At 46.6% G+C, this 26,115-nt stretch overlaps 2 protein-coding genes across 7 annotated transcripts in view; one reads left to right on the top strand and one right to left on the bottom strand.

Annotated features, from left to right (window-relative positions):
• The window catches only part of stx3a (syntaxin 3A), a 97,323-nt gene that overhangs the window by 46,694 nt on the left and 24,514 nt on the right, over positions 1 to 26,115 (bottom strand). The window lies entirely within an intron of this gene.
• Positions 443 to 2,142, top strand: LOC118231763. The gene has a single exon (XM_035425955.1). The coding sequence runs from the start codon at positions 517 to 519 to the stop codon at positions 1,942 to 1,944; it is 1,428 nt and encodes a 475-aa protein (XP_035281846.1). The 5' UTR covers positions 443 to 516; the 3' UTR covers positions 1,945 to 2,142.

The following is a 26,115-nucleotide window of genomic DNA, read 5'->3' as shown; positions in this document are numbered from 1 at the left end:
ACTGGCTACACACTTTTGCAGCCCATAAAATTCACACAACCCAACACCACAGCCTGGTACAAGCTTAAAGAGTACCTAGGCGCTGACATTGGCAGCTTACATCTGCTACATTATGAAAATAACCATGGCTTAGATCCAAAAAAGTGCTACCGCACGATGGATCTAGAGCCGAGCACCTATCGATGCACCCATACCGAGCCACATAATCAAACACACATAGGATACACAGAGTTAATTTTCAATGTAACCTCCTCCTCTATTAACGACCGCAGTGGACTTAAAGCCTTCATCTGGACCAGCCGGAAGGAGGGGACATACTGCGTGGGGCGATGCGAGGCTAGTCTAGAGACTTACACCAGTCCCCAGAACTGCACTTGGACTCGACATCATTGTTTTAATTTAACCACCTGCGGATATCACAAGCCCATGCAGTGTCCTAAGACCTACCCTCTCCCTCCTGGTGGTCTCATTAAGGGAAATGTAAACAAAACCTTATTACATGACGTAAATCTTGTAATGGCGCATGTTAGTTACAATATCTCGAACATCCTGTCAGCTTATGTAACCCATTGTGACATAAAGGACAAAACATATGCATGGCTGCAGGCACGGCTCGATGATTTAGTTTCTGATTATAAAGGCAGACTTGCCGTTCAAATTCCACCCGTACGCTCTAAGCGAGACTTGTTCGGAGATGTTACAGGTCTTTTCGGTTCAGGTAACTCTATTGCAAACACCTATAAAATAACAAAACAATCTCAATACTCAGCATGGTTGGCAAATCAAGTGGCCACTGGTTTCCAACACCTCACTAATAGCAATGAGAATATCATTAAGGCTGTAAGGTCCGAAGCGCAGGCGCTTCTTGCCATCAGCCATTCATTATTCAATCAGACCCGTACCATCGAGCGTGCCTTAGCCTGCAGAACATATGCTCAGGATCTGTTTACTGCTGCCAGACAAGAGATTTTAGACCTTCGTCTGCGCAAACCCCCGAGGCATGTTCTAAATGATTTGATAGAAACTTTAGACCTGCACAGGTGGATTGTGTCAGAAAAAATGAAAGACATAAAGCATGCCGAATTATTGACAACTTTTATGATGTACACAGGGACTGAATGTGTGGGATGTATTGGGTTCTTTGTTTCTTTTCCTTTAATTCACCCAGAACAGGTGTACCCAAATTCCACTACCATACGCTCTATCGGCGTAGTAGTGAAGAATCAGATTCTAAAATTAGATCACCTTACCGGGTATATCACTATGAGGGGCACAGAGACCATATTCACCACTCGCATGTGTTGTCATGAAACCTCTAGCTATATCATCTGTACCTGTAACACCTTGCAACCTTTTTCTCCCAATGATACCAAATTCATTAGTGTGCAGTCTTTGCATGGCCACGCTGACGCTATCCAGGTTTCCCACACACAATGGTGCGTCATCAGCGAGATGAACTCTTTCTCGTATGGAGGTCTGACCTGTCCAGCAAACCACACTTTCTGCTTGGAAGTGACGGAAGATTTGGCCATGGGTCAGATCAACATTCTAGGCCGAGTTCCACTGGAGGTAGACGTCTCCCCGTGGTGGGAGGACACATTCTACGAACAAGGAACGCGGGCCCTGACTGACCTAATGAGTTTGGTAGAACAGATCATTCGTGACACCAATTACCACATCAACCAGGCTCAGGTGGAGGTGAATCTGGCCAAAAGAACAGCGGAGATCCTGGCCAGCTCCTCTACCCGGTCCGCCCAGGACGCGTACACCTGGTGGGATTGGGTGTTCCGAGGGTGCGTCATCGCCAGCGCAGTCATCTTTACCATCACCCTGGTTCAATGCTGTTATTTTCGACACCTAATACACTCTCTGCGCACCTCCACTCATGCTGCTTTGGTTCTCAGCCCCCTCCAGTTGCCAGCGAGACCGGGCTTGAGACCATAAACACCGGACCTAGACTGCTGTCAAAGTTGGGCATTTTCAGTGACCCCTGGGACAGCGTTCTGTTTGTCCCACGGGGCCAGAGAGGGGAATCTGTAAGGCCCACGGGAACAGGCATAGAGTGGAATTTCCTCTCTGACTGTCGTAAAGCAATTCGCCAGGTGCAGAGTCTGATATTGTCGGGACAGAGTGACCCGTAAGACCTTGGCATCTGGTTTTGCGACAGTTAACAGGTGACACCTCTTTTCTATGGTCAAGCAATTCTAAAATTATCCCAACATCCTGGAGGTTTCAGATGGCAAGTAATAAAATCACATGGCGAAAATGGGGCAAATTGCTCAGGACAGTTGAGGGACAGCCACAGTGCCCTCACCTGGTGTCACTGGGTAACTTGTCTCCCAACCTTCATAAGGAGAGAAATTTACTCACGCACACTTTTGGTTAGGAAATAAATCCAGATTTGGGTCGAATACATTGATACACTACACTATGCAATCTTGATACACTGTGGAAAGACATTGAGAGTTGACAGTTGGTTCATGTAAAAGATTGTACAGTTATTTCATGTTTTTCAGAGTTTTCATGACAATCACGAGAACAAATATTCATATTTGGTATGGTTTTTATGGTCTCTGTGCGAGTGATGCTCTGGTTTAGGTTTTAAAACCAGCAAACCTAGAGAAAATCTATTTTAATAAATTTGGAAGTCAACTGTATTTTTTGGACACTCCTCCTGGTAAATCCATCTGTCTGATCCTGTCTGAACCAAATTCCAATCTTCCCCCCTCCAAGTAAATTTATGGTTTTATGAGCCTTTTGTGGCGACATCCACCTGCCTGCGCTGGGTTCTTATAGGAGAGGAACAGGGCCCTCTGGGAGTCTGCAATCAGACTTCCCACACAAGACTCTTTCTGTGTGTAGACTGCTGTCAGGTATGCTCATCTTTATCTTTGATATGATGTACTTTTATTGTTTTACTATTTTCTAAATTCTGAAACGACAAATTGATTATTTTAAGTGTATAACCTACCTGACATTAAAACTGTTAATGACTTGATTTGTGTGGTCTTGGTCAATGTTTCGTTCTTGTAAAAGCCCTCTAAGTCTATCCTGGGATGACCAATATTGGCCCTTTCGGAGTCCCTGAACCTTAATTAGGTTATACTCCCCATGAGGGAAATCTCACAACCGCTGTGTCGTCTGCAAACAGCTAGTTAAATTGTCGTTACGGGCGTATCCGCGGTGCGTACCGGGTGAAACTGCGTTGACCCTCGGTGTAGAACTTCAGACGAACTGAGGTCCATTCTAAATCAAGCCTAAATTCTAATTTGGAACATAACTTATTAATTAATATGGAGTCAGATATAACGAGTAAGATCAGCGGGGATAGTAAAACATAGATACAGTATTCACAGGCTGCTTAAAGAATAACGTTTTTCCAACAGCAACAGAGGAAGACATTCTGCATAAACCTTCACTCCGAACTATTTCCCTCCTTGGTGTAGTTTCGAGAGCCTACATTGCCGTTCTCGTTGTTAGTGTTAATCAGTTTAACCATCAGGGTCCAAGTTGAACTATGCGGTTGTTCCATGTACTTGGACCGGTACTTCTCTCTAGGGTTTTCGTCATACTTGTTCCTGGTTATGGTTATACACTTTGTTGTACGTCGCTCTGGATAAGAGCGTCTGCCAAATGCCTGTAATGTAATGTAATGTAATAAACATTTCAGCACCACAGTGAAGGTCAGCTCCAACTTACGATGTACCTTTAAGTTGTCCCTTAACAGTTGCCTTAAGGTATAGTCTGGGAAACACTCGTAAAAAAACGGTTTCCCTTAAGAAGGTATACCTTAAGGACCTTCGTAAAACGTTAAGGTACATCGAAACTCGGAAACACAGCCCAGGACATTCTGGCAGAAAATTTGGTTGTCTCTGCTAAGAAGCCAGGACTTGGTCATAGGTAGATTGTCCAGCAGGACAATGACTCCAAGCATACATCAAAATCTAAACAGAAATGCTTAAGTGAAATCAACATCCATGTTTTCCAATGGCCATTTCAGTCTCCAGACTTAAATTCCATCAAAAACCTGTGGTCTGAACTGAAGAGGGTGGTCCATAAGCGCAAACCCAAAGATATCAATGATTCTGAAAAGTTCTACATGGAGCAATGGTCAAAAATCTCTCCAAATGTGTTTTTTAACCTTATCACAAATTATAGGAAAAGACTCATGGCTGTCATCTTTGCCAGGGGTGTTTTCACAAAGTATTACACCAGGGGTGCCAATAATTGTGGAACCTGTTTTTTGGGGAAATATTTTTTTTTATTTTAAAAAATTAAGACTTTGGTTGATTCCAATGAATCATTAATCAAGCACACTAGTTTACACATGTTGGAAAATAAAGCGTATGTCAATATGTCAATTATTTTTTAGTTTAGCATTTCTTTTAGCATTTTGTGTGCATATTTATCAAGGGTGCCAATAATTCTAGAGGCCACTGTTTATAACCAAAATATTTTCAGCAGTAACACTTATATTTGGACGATGAAATATGTGTCCAAATGCTGTCGCTCCCCACTTCTAACTTAGCCCAGAAAACAGTATATCAGCTAGGTCTATCAGCAAACATATGCCTTAGCCATGCTCATAATCTCTCAAGTATAATAGTATTTTCCAAGAAACAACAAAAGTCATTGATAAAATTTCACCAGGTGCAGTGTCTTTTACTGATACCACAGACTGAATGCGTAATGCAGCTATAATGAGACAAAACGCTGAGCTATAAAATGTTATTCCAAAAGTGAAATTAGACATATTATACATTGTTAGAAAGCTTATTCTGTCACCTATTGGATCTATTAACTGTCGATCAAGCCAGATTGTACTAAAAAGGACGACAACACCGAAAACAACGTGTGGTATTACGCACAGCTATTTTGGAAGGTACCCAGGCATCACAAATGAGCGTATATTTCACAAATGGATTGTCCAAGACAATATATGACCACTACAGAACATAGGTCCAACAAGGTCCAATTCTCATAAAGTATCAGCTACCCCAAGCCATGAACATAGGTCATTCAAACAGTAGGCTAAGCATACAGACCATCCATTGTGAGGCCTTGCATCACAGTCATGTCAGGCACAGCAGATTTGACTAGGAATAATTCAAATTCAGATATCTGAAAATACCGTTTTTTGTTGCTATGATGGAATATGATTTTTGAGTGATGAAAGAATATTTTTATGAATGCCCACATAGACAATATTGTCCATTATGTCATGGGTGGGGGGTGTAGTTGCAGATGAGACTGCAGGGAGGGGGTGCGTGTTAAATGAATGACCAGAGCGACAATGGTGGCGATGCAAAACTCCGTATTCGGCATAGTTGTCATGTATCGTCTACTAATGAAACTAAAACTAAGCTTTTCTGTTTTTAACTCATACTTTGGTTGCAGTAGCGCTGAATGTCTGAGTTCAGTAATCTCAGCACACCAGCGTGCCGACCACTAGGGGCTTTGCGCTAAGAGGTTAATATACCAACTTCCAGCAGTTAGGCGCCGCCCACTTCCGGTTTCAGCCCCGCCCATTCCGAGTACGGATACGGATACAGATAATTTAGTTGGTTGAACAGATACAGATACAGATAATGGTGTACTCGCTCATCCCTACTAGCAATGTTCATGGCTCTGGGTAGGTGATATGAGAATTGGACCTTGACAGGTCGCTTTGGATAAATGCGTTTGCCAAATAAAATATTATGTAAATGTTATGTTTTGCAATCGTAGTGTGATCAATTATGGTTTAAGAAATGGCGGTTGCTGTTCCCTAAAAAAAGTAAAAAATGCCAAGAAGTGGAACGAGATGGGGCGAAACAGTCATCTTGTTTTAGACAGTAAAGTTAACAGCTCATTTCTCGCAAGGGCGCAGCATTGAAAACCCTGACAAAGATGCTTGACTCTAGTTCAAGTTAGTCTGACATGGTGGTCGCTGCATTAGTAGAACGAGGAAATTCGTACAAGAAGACAGTTTTTGACATCTACAACTGCACTTTGACTAGTCAAAATGATAATAGAAGATATCTCTAAAATAAGATTGGTCTCGTTTCACGATATCCATAACTTCAGCTGCGTTTCCACCACAGGAACTTTCCCCAAGAACTAGGAACCTTTTGAGGAACTCAGTGCGTTTCCACCGCAGGAAACAGGGTCTAAATTCCGGGGACTTTATTTTACCCCCAAAAAGTCCCTGCTCGAGGGGTAGTACTTTTCCAAAAGTACCGGAACTTTTGGGGTGGGGCGCAAGCGCTGAATATTTCTGATTGGTCGACTACTCACAGTATTTTATTTCAACCGCCATTTTAAAAAATCTGCGGCTGCAAACAGATTTATTTTCATAATAATAACTTGAATTCAAACTTGTATGTTATGCAGCGCAGTAGCCTACTTTTGGTTATAGCCTGCCAACGTCTTGGAACAGATGAGAAATTAAGATTGAGGATTATAACGTGTGCTCTTCTGTTCTTTTCTTGCTTTAGTATTCGTTTTATAAAATGTTAAGCATTCGTGCTGGGACAGCATATTACGTAACAAAACATTCAAACGGTTTAATTCGGTTGCTGAATATTTTCTTCCAGATTTCCTTTGTTAGTTATAATTGACTCAAAACGTTTGACACAGTTATGTGAGGTATGTGGTAGTTCTGCGTAATTTACATAAGGGATACAGTAAAAGAAAACTGGAAATCACCTTCCGCACTTTTTGTCAGGGTAAAATAACAGGTTAATTCTAGTAATCGTCCCTTTTGCTTTTTGAGACTGCCATAATTTTACTCTGCCATTCTTCAATTCCACAAAAAGACCAGGAAGACTATGGACTAATTTATGGTGCATGGTTCGCATCTGGAGGGCACACTTCGCTGCTCGGCTAGCAGTAACTTCGAAGGAAAGCAAACGGTGGCTGTACCACTGCTAATTAAAATTTTCACGCAAGTCCGAGTTTTCGTTCTATTCTTGTCATTTTGCGATTAGCCTATATGGAATTGACGGTGAGAAAGTAATCAAACAGCAAATTGTTTACAACGTGTGCATGTTTTCTGCTGTTGTTGCCAGTTATATTGGAAATCTGAATGCATTCTGTTGCCTCGGATGTCAAGACATGAAAGTGAATGTTCGCATAAAAACATAATGAATGTGTTTGAGAGGATATATAAAACAGTTACAATCTGACTATTGGCCTGTTATATCCTATTTGTTGCATAACAACGGTCCAAGTTCAACTACCAACGACAGTTTTGCTTGACAACGGTAAAATATGCCCAAACGGCTGCAGAAGAATATTTCAATTCCAGGTGATTAAATTGATAAAAATCAATAAATACAAAAGTAACCATATACAGTCATTGTTGGTAGCCTGTTGTATATAAGTGGAATAAACCCCTCTGGGCTGTCCCGGTTATTAGAAAATAATGTAGGCTACTTCGGTGGTAGTATGGGGTTACAGAAGAAATCATAGGACAGATGGACCGACGACAACGTCGCTTTTTCATACGTCAGTGGGCTAATTTGCCTAATCGTCGCGGGACTTTAGACCGCGGTGGAAACGCAGGCAACCATGGGCTGAAGGAACCTTTTAGTTCCTTGAAAAGTAGTTCCTGGGACTACTTTTGGTGGAAACGCGGCTAAACATATGGCTTAGGCATACCCAGAAGTCCTTAATAATAATAGTATTTCACAAGATATTACGCAAATTCGTTGACAACGTTTCGTCAGATGCAGCGTCTTTGAATGCTACTGCTAACAAAGAGCGAATGCGTTTAATGCGATGATGAGCACACTTTCGGTTGACCTAAAAAAACGATATTCCAAAACCAAAAATAGACGTGCTGTTATACCTGGTTAGAAAGCTTATGCTCTCAGCTACTGAATAAACGAATTTTCGAACAAGCCAGACTTTACTAAAAAGTGCAACAACGCCGTCAACAAAAACGTGTGCAGCAGCTTCAGGTCCGGTCTTACTCCAGAAAAAGACGTAAGCTTGTAATACCACACATACTGCATTGAGTGCTCTGTAAGTTTGTAGTACAAACTGCCTTTATCTACACTTAATCGATCCAACAGGTGATAGAATAAGCTTTCTAACTATGTATAATATGTGACATTTAACTTCTGTAATGCCGTTCTATATCCCATCGTATTCGGAAGGTTCGTCTCATTATAGATGCATTGCGCATTCTTTGTAACAGTGACAGCAACATTTTATCACCCCAACGCTACAGTACACTTCTCCGCTTGTCTGTTGATGTACACCTCGTTACAACAGAAGCTAGTACTACTGGCTACCAGCCGATACTTATTCACAGAAGCTGTATTTAAAATGAATAGAATTTAATTTTGTAACACCATTTAATATCCCAGCGCACTGGCAACTTTGCTTAATGCAGCTCTAATGAGACCATTCAGCCTGTTGTAGCAGGGAAAGCAATGCCTTCTCACCCCAAAGCTTTTGCTAAAGTACACCACTCCACTTGCATGTTGTTGATTCACCCCTTGCTGCTACAGAAGCTGGCTGACTACCACTGGCTACCAGCCGATACTTATTCACAGAAGCTGTATTTAAAATGAAATGCAACTATTTTTACACACATTTCTCGCCTCGTTTTAGTTCTTGGAAATTCGGCTCGGCTAACATGTAATAATCAATAAAATTCATCTCCCTAGCCCTGTCTTGCTTTTTAAAATGGTGCGGTCGCGCAGTGTAGATATAAGATTTTCCCAAGACCCTCTGAACTGGCCAGCTACCTTTATGATTCGCCGTCACTGGTCACAGCATACCGTGAGTAAATCGCTGATCTCAAGTATTGATGAAGGGTTAATTTAGCTCTGAATATGTGTGTTGCATATAGACTCTTGCCGTGATATTATAGCATATATACCATACTCTGTCTCTACTTATGCTACAGAAACTGTTCGCTCCGTTCAGCACAAAGCCGACTTTGCGTTGGCGGCAACCACACTTCACAATTTCTGCAGGAATTGTCTAGTTATTATTAGTGTGGTTGCCTTAGGCAAGCACACTACTATTATTAGTGTGGTTGCCTCAGGCAACTACACTATTATTATCGCACATATTCTTTATTAGTGTGGTTGCCTTAGGGCAACTACACTATTATTATTGCACATATTTATTATTAGTGTGGTTGCCTTAGGGCAACTACACTATTATTATTGCACATATTATTAGTGTGGTTGCCTTAGGCAAGCACACTATTATTATTAGTGTGGTTGCCTTAGGGCAACTACACTATTATTATTGCACATATTATTATTATTAGTGTGGTTGCCTTAGGGCAACTACACTATTATTATTGCACATATTATTAGTGTGGTTGCCTAAGGGCAACTACACTATTATTATTGCACATATTATTATTATTAGTGTGGTTGCCTTAGGGCAACTACACTATTATTATTGCACATATTATTTATTTATTATTATTATTATTCCACCCATTTTTTGGACCGCTACTCCTCCCAGAGTTTTCGCACCACATACACGTGCAATATGTCAAATCGAGCGGCTTGATCGGGAATGGTGTGCTATTACTTTGTGGAAAGATTGGTTGCACGGTTTTTGAAAAATGTGAATTTTTGTGGGCAATTTTTCCCATAGAGAATGAATGGCGGAATGTTCACCTTTGTGATGTCACAATGCTCTGTCTTCTCACCCTTGTGATGTCACAATGCCCTGTCTTCTGGCAGCAGTACTCTGGTCTCTCTCTAGATTTGAACATTCGGCCATTCATCTCTATGGGGAAAAATTGCCCACAAATTGTGCAATGCCTCATTGGGCATGGTAGAGAGTCCTTTGTCCATTGGTGGAGATCAGCCTCGCCCCCCTTCCTGATTGGCCGATGTTTGATATTTCATAACTTTTGAACCGTTTGTCATAGAGAACTATGGGTCGCGTCATTGGACTCAGTAAAGACCTAGCAACCGCCTAAAACTCCATAGCAACCCCCTAGCAACATCCTAGCAACCGGCTCTAACTGCATAGCAACGACCTAGCAACACCATAACAACCAGCTAGAAAACCCTAGCAACCATCTAGAATTCCATAGCAACCACCTGGAACACCATAACAAATGCCTAGCAACACCCTAGCAACCGGCTATAACTCCATAGCAACCACCTAGAACTTCATAGCAACCATCTATCAAAACCCTAGCAACCACCTGGAACACCATAGCAACCACCTAGAAACACCCTAGCAACAACCTGGAACACCATAACAACTGCCTAGCAACAGCCTAGCAACCGCCTAGAATTCCATAGCAACCACCTGGAACACCATAGCAAACGCCTAGCAACACCCTAGCAACCGGCTATAACTCCATAGCAACCAACTAGCAACACCATAGAAACCACTTAGAATACCCTCGCAACCCCCTAGCAACACCCTAGCAACCACCTATAACTCCATAGCAACCACCTAGCAACATCCTAGCAACCACCTAGAATACCCTAGCAACACCCTAGCAACCGCCTATAACTCCATAGCAACCGCCTAGCAACACCCTAGCAACCGCCTAGAACTCCAGAGCAACCACCTAGCAACACCCTAGCAACCGCCTAGAAATCCATAGCAACCACCTAGCAACACCCTAGCAACCACCTAGAACTCCATAGCAACCACCTAGCAACACCCTAGCAACGGCCTAGAACTCCATAGCAACCACCTAGCAACACCATAGCAACCACCTAGAACTCCATAGCAACCACCTAGCAACATCCTAGCAACCACTTCGAATACCCTAGCAACACCCTAGCAACCATCTAGAACTCCATAGCAACCACCTAGCAACACCCTAGCAACCGCCTAGAACTCCATAGCAACCACCTAGCAACACAATAGCAACCACCTGGAACACCATAGCAAACACCTAGCAACACCCTAGCAACCACCTGGAACACCATAAAAACTGCCTAGCAACACCCTAGCAACCACCTATAACGCCATAGCAACCACCTAGCAACCACTTAGAATACCCTAGCAACACCCTAGCAACCACCTAGAACTCCATAGCAACCACCTAACAACACACTAGCAACCACCTGGAACACCATAGCATCCACCTAGCAACACCCTAGCAACCACCTAGCAACACCCTAGCAACCACCTAGAACTCCATAGCAACCACCTAGTAACACCATAGCAACCGCCTAGAACTCCATAGCAAACACCTAGCAATACCCTAGCAACGGCCTAGAACTCCATAGCAACCACCTAGCAACACCATAGCAACCGCCTAGAACTCCATAGCAACCACCTAGCAACATCTTAGAAACCACTTAGAATACCCTAGCAACCCCCTAGCAACCACCTAGAACTTCAGAGCTACCACCTAGCAACACCCTAGCAACCACCTAGCAACACCATCGCGCCTAGAACTCCATAGCAACCACCTAGCAACACCCTAGCAACCACCTAGAACTCCAAAGCAACCACCTAGCAACACCCTAGCAACCACCTAGCAACCACTTAGAATACCCTAGCAACACCCTAGCAACCACCTAGAACTCCATAGCAACCACCTAACAACACACTAGCAACCACCTGGAACACCATAGCATCCACCTAGCAACACCCTAGCAACCACCTAGAACTCCATAGCAACCACCTAGCAACACCCTAGCAACCACCTAGAACTCCATAGCAACCACCTAGTAACACCATAGCAACCGCCTAGAACTCCATAGCAAACACCTAGCAATACCCTAGCAACGGCCTAGAACTCCATAGCAACCACCTAGCAACACCATAGCAACCGCCTAGAACTCCATAGCAACCACCTAGCAACATCTTAGAAACCACTTAGAATACCCTAGCAACCCCCTAGCAACCACCTAGAACTTCAGAGCAACCACCTAGCAACATCCTAGCAACCACCTAGCAACACCATAGCGCCTAGAACTCCATAGCAACCACCTAGCAACACCCTAGCAACCACCTAGAACTCCATAGCAACCACCTAGCAACACCCTAGCAACGGCCTAGAACTCCATAGCAACCACCTAGCAACACCATAGCAACCGCCTAGAACTCCATAGCAACCACCTAGCAACACCCTAACAACCACCTAGCAACACCATAGCAACCGCCATGAACTCCATAGCAACCACCTAGCAACACCCTAGCAACCACCTGGAACACCATAGCAACCACCTAGCAACACCCTAGCAACCACTTGGAACACCATAACAACTGCCTAGCAACAGCCTAGCAACCGCCTATAACTCCATAGCAACCACCTAGCAACACCCTAGCAACCACCTAGAACTCCATAGCAACCACCTAGCAACACCCTAGCAACCGCCTAGAACTCCATAGCAACCACCTAGCAACACCCTAGCAACACCCTAGCAACCACCTGGAACTCCATAGCAACCACCTAGCAACACACTAGCAACGGCCTAGAACTCCATAGCAACCACCTAGCAACACCATAGCAACCACCTAGAACTCCATAGCAACCACCTAGCAACAACCTAGCAACCACTTCGAATACCCTAGCAACCCCCTAGCAACACCCTAGCAACCGCCTAGAACTCCATAGCAACCACCTAGCAACACCATAGCAACCGCCTAGAACTCCATAGCAACCACCTAGCAACACCCTAGCAACCACCTAGAACTCCATAGCAACCACCTAGCAACACCATAGCAACGGCCTAGAACTCCATAGCAACCGCCTAGAACTCCATAGCAACCACCTACCAACACCCTAGCAACCACCTAGCAACACCATAGCAACCGCCTAGAACTCCATAGCAACCACCTAGCAACACCCTAGAAACACCCCAGCAACCACCTAGAACTCCATAGCAACCACCTAGGAACACCCTAGCAACGGCCTAGAACTCCATAGCAACCACCTAGCAACACCATAGCAACCACCTAGAACTCCATAGCAACCACCTAGCAACATCCTAGCAACCACTTAGAATACCCTAGCAACCCCCTAGCAACCACCTAGAACTCCATAGCAACCACCTAGCAACACCCTAGCAACCACCTAGAACTACATAGCAACCACCTAGCAACACCATAGCAACCGCCGAGAACTCCATAGCAACCACCTAGCAACACCATAGCAACCGCCTAGAACTCCATAGCAACCACCTAGCAACCACCTAGAACTCCATAGCAACCACCTAGCAACACCCTAGCAACGTCCTAGAACTCCATAGCAACCACCTAGCAACACCCTAGCAACACCCTAGCAACCACCTGGAACTCCATAGCAACCACCTAGCAACACACTAGCAACGGCCTAGAACTCCATAGCAACCACCTAGCAACACCATAGCAACCACCTAGAACTCCATAGCAACCACCTAGCAACAACCTAGCAACCACTTCGAATACCCTAGCAACCCCCTAGCAACACCCTAGCAACCGCCTAGAACTCCATAGCAACCACCTAGCAACACCATAGCAACCGCCTAGAACTCCATAGCAACCACCTAGCAACACCCTAGCAACCACCTAGAACTCCATAGCAACCACCTAGCAACACCATAGCAACGGCCTAGAACTCCATAGCAACCGCCTAGAACTCCATAGCAACCACCTACCAACACCCTAGCAACCACCTAGCAACACCATAGCAACCGCCTAGAACTCCATAGCAACCACCTAGCAACACCCTAGAAACACCCCAGCAACCACCTAGAACTCCATAGCAACCACCTAGCAACACCCTAGCAACGGCCTAGAACTCCATAGCAACCACCTAGCAACACCATAGCAACCACCTAGAACTCCATAGCAACCACCTAGCAACATCCTAGCAACCACTTAGAATACCCTAGCAACCCCCTAGCAACCACCTAGAACTCCATAGCAACCACCTAGCAACACCCTAGCAACCACCTAGAACTACATAGCAACCACCTAGCAACACCATAGCAACCGCCGAGAACTCCATAGCAACCACCTAGCAACACCATAGCAACCGCCTAGAACTCCATAGCAACCACCTAGCAACCACCTAGAACTCCATAGCAACCACCTAGCAACACCCTAGCAACGTCCTAGAACTCCATAGCAACCACCTAGCAACACCCTAGCAACCACCTAGAACTCCATAGCAACCACCTAGCAACACCCTAGCAACCGCCTAGAACTCCATAGCAACCACCTAGAAACACCATAGCAACTGCCTAGAACTCCATAGCAACCACCTAGCAACATCCTAGCAACCACCTAGAACTCCATAGCAACCACCTAGCAACACCCTAGCAACGGCCTAGAACTCCATAGCAACCACCGAGCAACACCCTGGCAACCACGTGGAACACCATAGCAACCACCTAGCAACACCCATGCAACCAGCTGGAACACCATAACAACTGCCTAGCAACACCCTAGCAACCACCTATAACTCCATAGCAACCACCTAGCAACATCCTAGCAACAGACTGGAACACTATAACTGCCTAGCAACACCCTAGCAACCGCCTAGAACTCCATAGAACCACCTAGCAACACCGTAGCAACAGCCTCAAACTCCATAGCAACATCTTAGCAACACCCTTGACACCACCTAAAACACCAAAGTCACCACCAGAACATCATAGCAACTACCTTCCACTGTTCACTCTTTTCAGTAGAAAGTCGACTTTGCATTGGCGGCAACCACACTTCACAATTTCTGCAGGAATTGTCTAGTTATTATTTATTATTTATTCCACGCATTTTTTGGACCGCTACTCCTCCCACAGTTTTCGCGCTACATACACGTACAATATGTCAAATCGAGCGGCTTGATCGGGAATGGTGTGCTATTACTTTTTGGAAAGATTGAGGGGACGGTTTTGGAAAAATTTGAATTTTTGTGGGCAATTTTTCCCATAGAGAATGAATGGCGGAATGTTCACCTTTGTGATGTCACAATGCTCTGTCTTCTCACCCTTGTGATGTCACAATGGTCTGTCTTCTAGCAGCAGTACTCTGGTCTCTCTCCAGATTTGAACATTCTGCCATTCATCTCTATAGGGAAAAAATTCCCGCAAACTGTGCAATGCCTTATTGGCCATGGTAGAGAGTCCCTTGTCCATTGGTGTAGATCAGCCTCGCCCCCCTTCCTGATTGGCCGATGTTTGATATTCCATAACTTTTGAACCGTTTGTCATAGAGAACTATGGGTGGCGACATTGGACTCAGTAAAGACCTAGCAATCGCCTAGAACTCCATAGCAACCCCTAGCAACATCCTAGCAACCGGCTCTAACTCCATAGCAACAAACTAGCAACACCCTAGCAACCGGCTATTACTCCATAGCAACCACCTAGCAACACCATAGCAACCACCTAGAACTCCATAGCAACCACCTAGCAACACCCTAGCAACCACCTGGAACACGATAGCAACCACCTAGCAACACCCTAGCAACGACCTGGAACACCATAGCAACCAGCTAGCAACACCTTAGCAACCACCTGGAACACCATAGCAACCACCTAGCAACACCATAGCAACCGCCTAGAACTCCATAGCAACAACCTAGCAACACCCTAGCAACCGGTATTACTACATAGCAACCACCTAGCTACACCATAGCAACCACCTAGAACTCCATAGCAACCACCTAGCAACACCCTAGCAACCACCTGGAACACCATAGCTACCACCTAGCAACACCCTAGCAACGACCTGGAACACCATAGCAACCAGCTAGCAACACCTTAGCAACCACCTGGAACACCATAGCAACCACCTAGCAACACCATAGCAACCGCCTAGAACTCCATAGCAACCACCTAGCAACACCCTATCAACCACCTAGAACTCCATAGCAACCACCTAGCAACGGCCTAGAACTCCATAGCAACCAGCTAGCAACCCCTAGCAACATCCTAGCAACCGGCTCTAACTCCATAGCAACAACCTAGCAACACCCTAGCAACCGGCTATTACTCCATAGCAACCACCTAGCAACACCATAGCAACCACCTGGAACACCATAGCAACCACCTAGCAACACCCTAGCAACGACCTGGAACACCATAGCAACCAGCTAGCAACACCTTAGCAACCACCTGGAACACCATAGCAACCACCTAGCAACACCATAGCAACCGCCTAGAACTCCATAGCAACAACCTAGCAACACCCTAGCAACCGGCTATTACTCCATAGCAACCACCTAGCAACACCATAGCAACCACCTAGAACTCCATAGCAACCACCTAGAACACCCTAGCAACCACCTGGAACACCATAGCAACCACCTAGCAACACCCTAGCAACGACCTGGAACACCATAGCAACCAGCTAGCAACACCTTAGCAACCACCTGGAACACCATAGCAACCACCTAGCAACACCATAGCAACCGCCTAGAACTCCATAGCAACACCCTAGCAACCACCTAGAACTCCATAGCAACCACCTAGCAACGGCCTAGAACTCCATAGCAACCAGCTAGAAAACCCTAGCAACCATCTAGAATTCCATAGCAACCACCTGGAACACCATAGCAAATGCCTAGCAACACCCTAGCAACCGCCTATAACTCCATAGCAACCACCTAGCAACATCCTAGCAACCACTTAGAATACCCTAGCAACCACCTAGCAACACCCTAGCAACCACCTGGAACACCATAGCAACCACCTAGCAACACCCTAGCAACAATCTGGAACACCATAACAACTGCCTAGCAACACCCTAGAAACCACATGGAACACCATAGCAACGACCTAGCAACACCCTAGCAACCACCTAGAACTCCATAGCAACCACCTAGCAACACCCTAGCAACCACCTGGAACACGATAGCAACCACCTAGCAACACCCTAGCAACGACCTGGAACACCATAGCAACCAGCTAGCAACACCTTAGCAACCACCTGGAACACCATAGCAACCACCTAGCAACACCATAGCAACCGCCTAGAACTCCATAGCAACAACCTAGCAACACCCTAGCAACCGGTATTACTACATAGCAACCACCTAGCTACACCATAGCAACCACCTAGAACTCCATAGCAACCACCTAGCAACACCCTAGCAACAACCTGGAACACCATAGCTACCACCTAGCAACACCCTAGCAACGACCTGGAACACCATAGCAACCAGCTAGCAACACCTTAGCAACCACCTGGAACACCATAGCAACCACCTAGCAACACCATAGCAACCGCCTAGAACTCCATAGCAACCACCTAGCAACACCCTATCAACCACCTAGAACTCCATAGCAACCACCTAGCAACGGCCTAGAACTCCATAGCAACCAGCTAGCAACCCCTAGCAACATCCTAGCAACCGGCTCTAACTCCATAGCAACAACCTAGCAACACCCTAGCAACCGGCTATTACTCCATAGCAACCACCTAGCAACACCATAGCAACCACCTGGAACACCATAGCAACCACCTAGCAACACCCTAGCAACGACCTGGAACACCATAGCAACCAGCTAGCAACACCTTAGCAACCACCTGGAACACCATAGCAACCACCTAGCAACACCATAGCAACCGCCTAGAACTCCATAGCAACAACCTAGCAACACCCTAGCAACCGGCTATTACTCCATAGCAACCACCTAGCAACACCATAGCAACCACCTAGAACTCCATAGCAACCACCTAGAACACCCTAGCAACCACCTGGAACACCATAGCAACCACCTAGCAACACCCTAGCAACGACCTGGAACACCATAGCAACCAGCTAGCAACACCTTAGCAACCACCTGGAACACCATAGCAACCACCTAGCAACACCATAGCAACCGCCTAGAACTCCATAGCAACACCCTAGCAACCACCTAGAACTCCATAGCAACCACCTAGCAACGGCCTAGAACTCCATAGCAACCAGCTAGAAAACCCTAGCAACCATCTAGAATTCCATAGCAACCACCTGGAACACCATAGCAAATGCCTAGCAACACCCTAGCAACCGCCTATAACTCCATAGCAACCACCTAGCAACATCCTAGCAACCACTTAGAATACCCTAGCAACCACCTAGCAACACCCTAGCAACCACCTGGAACACCATAGCAACCACCTAGCAACACCCTAGCAACAATCTGGAACACCATAACAACTGCCTAGCAACACCCTAGAAACCACATGGAACACCATAGCAACGACCTAGCAACACCCTAGCAACCACCTAGAACTCCATAGCAACCACCTAGCAACACCCTAGCAACCGCCTAGAACTCGAAAACAACCACCTAGCAACACCATAGCAACCGCCTAGACCTCCATAGCAACCACCTAGCAACATCCTAGCAACCGGCTCTAACTCCATAGCAACGACCTAGCAACCCATAACAACCAGCTAGAAAACCCTAGCAACCATCTAGAATTCCATAGCAACCACCTGGAACACCATAGCAAATGCCTAGCAACACCCTAGCAACCGCCTATAACTCCATAGCAACTACCTAGCAACATCCTAGCAACCATTTAGAATACCCTAGCAACCACCTAGCAACACCCTAGCAACCACCTGGAACACCATAGCAACAACCTAGCAACACCCTAGCAACAATCTGGAACACCATAGCAACCACCTAGCAACACCCTAGCAACCACCTAGAACTCCATAGCAACCACCTAGAAACACCCTAGCAACCGCCTAGAACTCCATAGCAACCACCTAGCAACACCATAGCAACCGCCTAGAACTCCATAGCAACCACCTAGCAACACCCTAGCAACCACCTAGAACTCCATAGCAACCAACTAGCAACACCCTAGCAACCACCTAGCAACACCATAGCAACCACCTAGAACTCCATAGCAACCACCTAGCAACACCCTAGCAACCACCTAGAACTCCATAGCAACCACCTAGAAACACCCTAGCAACCGCCTAGAACTCCATAGCAACCACCTAGCAACACTATAGCAACCGCCTAGAACTCCATAGCAACCACCTAGCAACACCCTAGCAACCACCTAGAACTCCATAGCAACCACCTAGAACTCCATAGCAACCACCTAGCAACACCCTAGCAACGACCTAGAACTCCATAGCAACCACCTAGCAACACCGTAGCAACGGCCTCAAACTCCTTAGCAACCACCTAGCAACACCATTGCAACCGCCTAAAACTCCATAGCAACCACCTAGAAACACCCTAGCAACCACCTAGCAACACCATAGCAACTGCCTAGAACTCCATAGCAACCACCTAGCAACACCCTAGCAACCACTTGGAACACCATAACAACTGCCAAGCAACACCCTAGCAACCACTTGGAACACCATAACAACTGCCTAGCAACACCCTAGCAACCGCCTATAACTTCATAGCAACCACCTAGAATACCCTAGCAACCCCCAAGCAACCACCTGGAACTCCATAGCAACCACCCAACAACACACTAGCAACCACCTGGAACACCATAGCAAATGCCTAGCAACACCCTAGAAACCAGCTATAACTCTAAAGCAACCACCTAGCAACACTATAGCAACCACCTAGAACTCCATAGCAACCACCTAGCAACACCCTAGCAACCACCTGGAACACCATAGCAACCACCTAGCAACACCCTAGCAACCACCTGTAACACCATAACAACTGCCTAGCAACACTATAGAAACAACCTAGCAACATGCTAGCAACCACCTAGCAACACCCTAGCAACACCCTAGCAACCACCTATAACTCCATAGCAACCACCTAGCAACATCCTAGCAGCCACCTAGAATACCCTAGCAACGCCCTAGCAACTGCCTATAACTCCATAGCAAATGCCTAGCAACACCCTAGCAACCGGCTATAACTCCATAGCAACCACCTAGCAACACCCTAGCAACCACCTGGAACACCATAACAACTGCCTAGCAACACCCTAGCAACCGCCTAGAACTCCATAGCAACCACCTACCAACCACTTAGCATAGCCTAGCAACCACCTAGCAATGCCCTAGCAACCACCTGGAGCTCAATAGCAACCACCTGAAACTCCATAGCAACCACCTAGCACCACCCTAGCGACCGCCTAGAATTCCATGAAACCACTTAGCACTCCATAGAACCACCTAGCAACACCCTAGCAACTGCCTCAGACATCATAGCAACTACCTACCACTGTTCACTCCGTTCAGCACAAAGTCGACTTTGCGTTGGCGGCAACCACACTTCACAATTTCTGCAGGAATTGTCTAGTTATTATTATTATTTTTATTTATTCCACGCATTTTTGGACCGCTACTCCTCCCACAGTTTTCGCGTTACATAGACGTGCAATATGTCAAATCGAGCGGCTTGATCGGGAATGGTGTGCTATTACTTTTTGGAAAGATTGAGTGGACGGTTTTAAAAAAATCTGAATTTTTGTGGGCAATTTTTCCCATAGAGAATGAATGGCGGAATGTTCACCATTGTGATGTCACAATGCTCTGTCTTCTCACCCTTGTGATGTCACAATGGTCTCTTCTAGCAGCAGTACTCTGGTCTCTCCCTAGATTTGAACATTCTGCCATTCATCTCTATAGGGAAAAAATTCCCGCAAATTGTGCAATGCCTCATTGGCCATGGTAGAGAGTCCCTTGTCCATTGGTGTAGATCAGCCTCGCCCCCCTTCCTGATTGGCCGATGTTTGATATTCCATAACTTTTGAACCGTTTGTCATAGAGAACTATGGGTGGCGACATTGGACTCAGTAAAGACCTAGCAACCGCCTAGAACTCCAAAGCAACCCCTAACAACATCCTAGCAACCGGCTCTAACTCCATAGCAACAACCTAGCAACACCATAACAACCGCCTAGAACTCCCTAGCAACCGTCTAGAATTCCATAGCAACCACCTGGAACACCATAGCAAATGCCTAGCAACACGCTAGCAACTGGCTATAACGCCATAGCAACCACCTAGCAACACCATAGTAACCACCTAGAACACCATAGCAACCACTTAGCAACACCCTAGCAACCACCTGGAATACCATAGCAACCACCTAGCAACACCCTAGCAACAATCTGGAACACCATAACAACTGCCTAGCAACACCCTAGCAACCACATGGAACACCATAGCAACGACCTAGCAACACCCTAGCAACCACCTGGAACACCATAACAACCGCCTAGCAACACCCTAGCAACCACCTAGAACACCATAGCAACCACCTAGCAACACCCTAGCAACAATCTGGAACACCATAACAACTGCCTAGCAACACCCTAGCAACCACATGGAACACCATAGCAACGACCTAGCAACACCCTAGCAACCACCTAGAACTCCATAGCAACCACCTAGCAACACCCTAGCAACCACTTAGAATACCCTAGCAACCCCCTAGAAACACCCTAGCAACCACCTATAACTCCATAGCAACCACCTAGCAACATCCTAGCAACCACCTAGAATACCCTAGCAACACCCTAGCAACCGCCTATAACTCCATAGCAACCGCCTAGCAACACCCTAGCAACCACCTAGAACTCCATAGCAACCACCTAGCAACACCCTAGCAACCGCCTAGAACTCCATAGCAACCACCTAGCAACACCCTAGCAACACCCTAGCAACCACCTAGAACTCCATAGCAACCACCTAGCAACACCCTAGCAACGGCCTAGAACTCCATAGCAACCTCCTAGCAACACCATAGCAACCACCTAGAACTCCATAGCAACCACCTAGCAACATCCTAGCAACCACTTCGAATACCCTAGCAACCCCCTAGCAACACCCTAGCAACAACCTAGAACTCCATAGCAACCACCTAGCAACACCCTAGCAACCGCCTAGAACTCCATAGCAACCGCCTAGCAACACTCTAGCAACCACCTAGAACTCCATAGCAACCACCTAGCAACACCCTAGCAACCGCCTAGAACTCCATAGCAACCACCTAGCAACACCCTAGCAACACCCTAGCAACCACCTAGAACTCCATAGCAACCACCTAGCAACACACTAGCAACCGCCTAGAACTCCATAGCAACCACCTAGCAACACCATAGCAACCACCTAGAACTCAATAGCAACCACCTAGCAACATCCTAGCAACCACTTGGAATACCCTAGCAACCACCTAGCAACACCCTAGCAACCACCTAGGAACATCCATAAGCAACTGCCTAGCAACACCCTAGCAACCGCCTAGAACTCCATAGCAACCACCTAGCAACATCCTAGCAACCACCTAGCAACACCCTAGCAACCACCTAGAACTCCATAGCAACCACCTAGCAACACCCTAGCAACCACCTAGAACTCCATAGCAACCACCTAGCAACACCATAGCAACCGCCTAGAACTCCATAGCAACCACAGAGCAACACCCTAGCAACCACCTACAACTCCATAGCAACCACCTAGCAACACCCTAGCAATGGCCTAGAACTCCATAGCAACCACCTAGCAACACCCTATCAACCGCCTAGAACTCCATAGCAACCACCTAGCAACACCATAGCAACCGCCTAGAACTCCATAGCAACAACCTAGCAACACCCTAGCAACCACCTAGAACTCCATAGCAACCACCTAGCAACACCCTAGCAACGGCCTAGAACTCCATAGCAACCACCTAGCAACACCATAGCAACCGGCTAGAATTCCATAGCAACCACCTAGCAACACCATAGCAACTGCCTAGAACTCAATAGCAACCACCTAGCAACACCCTCGCAACCACCTGGAACACCATAGCAACCACCTAGCAACACCCTAGCAACCACTTGGAACACCATAACAACTGCCTAGCAACACCCTAGCAACCACCTATAACTCCATAGCAACCACCTAGCAACATCCTAGCAACCACTTAGAATACCCTAGCATCCCCCTTGCAACCACCTGGAACTCCATAGCAACCACCTAACAACACACTAGCAACCACCTGGAACACCATAGCAAATGCCTAGAACTCCATAGCAACCACCTAGAACTCCATAGCAACCACCTAGCAACACCATAGCAACGGCCTAGAACTCCATAGCAACCACCTAGAAACACCATAGCAACCGCCTAGAACTCCATAGCAACCACCTAGCAACACCATAGCAACCGCCTAGAACTCCATAGCAACCACCTAGCAACACCCTAGCAACGGCCTAGAACTCCATAGCAACCACCTAGCAACACCATAGCAACTGCCTAGAACTCCATAGCAACCACCTAGCAACACCATAGCAACTGCCTAGAACTCCATAGCAACCACCTAGAACTCCATAGCAACCACCTAGCAACACCATAGCAACGGCCTAGAACTCCATAGCAACCACCTAGAAACACCATAGCAACCGCCTAGAACTCCATAGCAACCACCTAGCAACACCATAGCAACCGCCTAGAACTCCATAGCAACCACCTAGCAACACCCTAGCAACCACCTAGAACTCCATAGCAACCACCTAGCAACACCCTAGCAACAGCTTAGAACTCCATAGCAACCACCTAGCAACACCATAGCAACCACCTAGAACTCCATAGCAACCACCTAGCAACATCCTAGCAACCACTTCGAATACCCTAGCAACCCCCTAGCAACACCCTAGCAACCACCTAGAACTCCATAGCAACCACCTAGCAACACCCTAGCAACCGCCTAGAACTCCATAGCAACCACCTAGCAACACCATAGCAACCGCCTAGAACTCCATAGGAACCACCTAGCAACACCCCAGCAACCACCTAGAACTCCATAGCAACCACCTAGCAACACCCTAGCAACAGCCTAGAACTCCATAGCAACCACCTAGCAACACCATAGCAACTGCCTAGAATTCCTTAGCAACCACCTAGCAACACCATAGCAACTGCCTAGAACTCAATAGCAACCACCTAGCAACACCCTAGCAACTACCTGGAACACCATAGCAACCACCTAGCAACACCCTAGCAACCACCTGGAACACCATAACAACTGCCGAGCAACACCCTAGCAACCGCCTATAACTCCATAGCAAATGCCTAGCAACATCCTAGCAACTGCCTATAACTCCATAGCAACCACCTAGCAACATCCTAGCAGCCACCTAGAATACCCTTGCAACACCCTAGCAACTGCCTATAACTCCATAGCAAATGCCTAGCAACACCCTAGCAACCGGCTATAACTCCATAGAAACCACCTAGCAACACCCTAGCAACCACCTGGAACACCATAACAACTGCCTAGCTACACCCTAGCAACCGCCTAGAACTCCATAGCAACCACCTAGCAACATCCTAGCAACCACTTAGAATACCCTAGCAACCCCCTAGCAACCACCTGGAACTCCATAGCAACCACCTAACAACACACTAGCAACCACCTGGAACACCATAGCAAATGCCTAGCAACACCCTAGCAACCAGCTATAACTCCATAGCAAATGCCTAGCAACACCCTAGCAACTGCCTATAACTCCATAGCAACCACCTAGCAACATCCTAGCAGCCACCTAGAATACCCTTGCAACACCCTAGCAACTGCCTATAACTCCATAGCAACCACCTAGCAACACCATAGCAACCGCCTAGAATTCCTTAGCAACCACCTAGCAACACCATAGCAACTGCCTAGAACTCAATAGCAACCACCTAGCAACACCCTAGCAACTACCTGGAACACCATAGCAACCACCTAGCAACACCCTAGCAACCACCTGGAACACCATAACAACTGCCTAGCAACACCCTAGCAACCGCCTATAACTCCATAGCAAATGCCTAGCAACATCCTAGCAACTGCCTATAACTCCATAGCAACCACCTAGCAACATCCTAGCAGCCACCTAGAATACCCTTGCAACACCCTAGCAACTGCCTATAACTCCATAGCAAATGCCTAGCAACACCCTAGCAACCGGCTATAACTCCATAGAAACCACCTAGCAACACCCTAGCAACCACCTGGAACACCATAACAACTGCCTAGCTACACCCTAGCAACCGCCTAGAACTCCATAGCAACCACCTAGCAACATCTTAGCAACCACTTAGAATACCCTAGCAACCCCCTAGCAACCACCTGGAACTCCATAGCAACCACCTAACAACACACTAGCAACCACCTGGAACACCATAGCAAATGCCTAGCAACACCCTAGCAACCAGCTATAACTCCATAGCAAATGCCTAGCAACACCCTAGCAACTGCCTATAACTCCATAGCAACCACCTAGCAACATCCTAGCAGCCACCTAGAATACCCTTGCAACACCCTAGCAACTGCCTATAACTCCATAGCAACCACCTAGCAACACCCTAGCAACCGCCTAGAACTCCATAGCAACCGCCTAGCAACACCCTAGCAACCACCTAGAACTCCATAGCAACCACCTAGCAACACCCTAGCAACCGCCTGGAACTCCATAGCAACCACCTAGCAACACCCTAGCAACACCCTAGCAACCACCTAGAACTCCATAGCAACCACCTAGCAACACACTAGCAACGGCCTAGAACTCCATAGCAACCACCTAGCAACACCATAGCAACCACCTAGAACTCCAAAGCAACCACCTAGCAACATCCTAGCAACCACTTCGAATACCCTAGCAACCCCCTAGCAACACCCTAGCAACCACCTAGAACTCCATAGCAACCACCTAGCAACACCCTAGCAACCGCCTAGAACTCCATAGCAACCACCTAGCAACACCATAGCAACCGCCTAGAACTCCATAGGAACCACCTAGCAACACCCTAGCAACCACCTAGAACTCCATAGCAACCACCTAGCAACACCCTAGCAACAGCCTAGAACTCCATAGCAACCACCTAGCAACACCATAGCAACCGCCTAGAATTCCTTAGCAACCACCTAGCAACACCATAGCAACTGCCTAGAACTCAATAGCAACCACCTAGCAACACCCTAGCAACTACCTGGAACACCATAGCAACCACCTAGCAACACCTAGCAACCACTTGGAACACCATAACAACTGCCTAGCAACACCTTAGCAACCGCCTATAACTCCATAGCAACCACCTAGCAACATCCTAGCAACCACTTCGAATACCCTAGCAACCCCCTAGCAACACCCTAGCAACCACCTTGAACTCCATAGCAACCACCTAGCAACACCCTAGCAACCACCTAGAACTCCATAGCAACCACCTAGCAACACCATAACAACCACCTAGAACTCCATAGCAACCACAGAGCAACACCCTAGCAACCA

The sequence above is a fragment of the Anguilla anguilla genome, chromosome 7 (assembly GCF_013347855.1).
Source record: "Anguilla anguilla isolate fAngAng1 chromosome 7, fAngAng1.pri, whole genome shotgun sequence".
NCBI classification, from domain to species: Eukaryota; Metazoa; Chordata; class Actinopteri; order Anguilliformes; family Anguillidae; genus Anguilla; species Anguilla anguilla.
The sequence above is the reverse complement of the archived record's forward strand: the minus strand, read 5'-3'. Positions and strand labels throughout refer to the sequence as shown.

Bases quoted from the DNA above. Each gene is read 5' to 3' on its own strand.
- LOC118231763 (XM_035425955.1), top strand. From the start codon at position 517: ATGGCGCATGTTAGTTACAATATCTCGAACATCCTGTCAGCTTATGTA.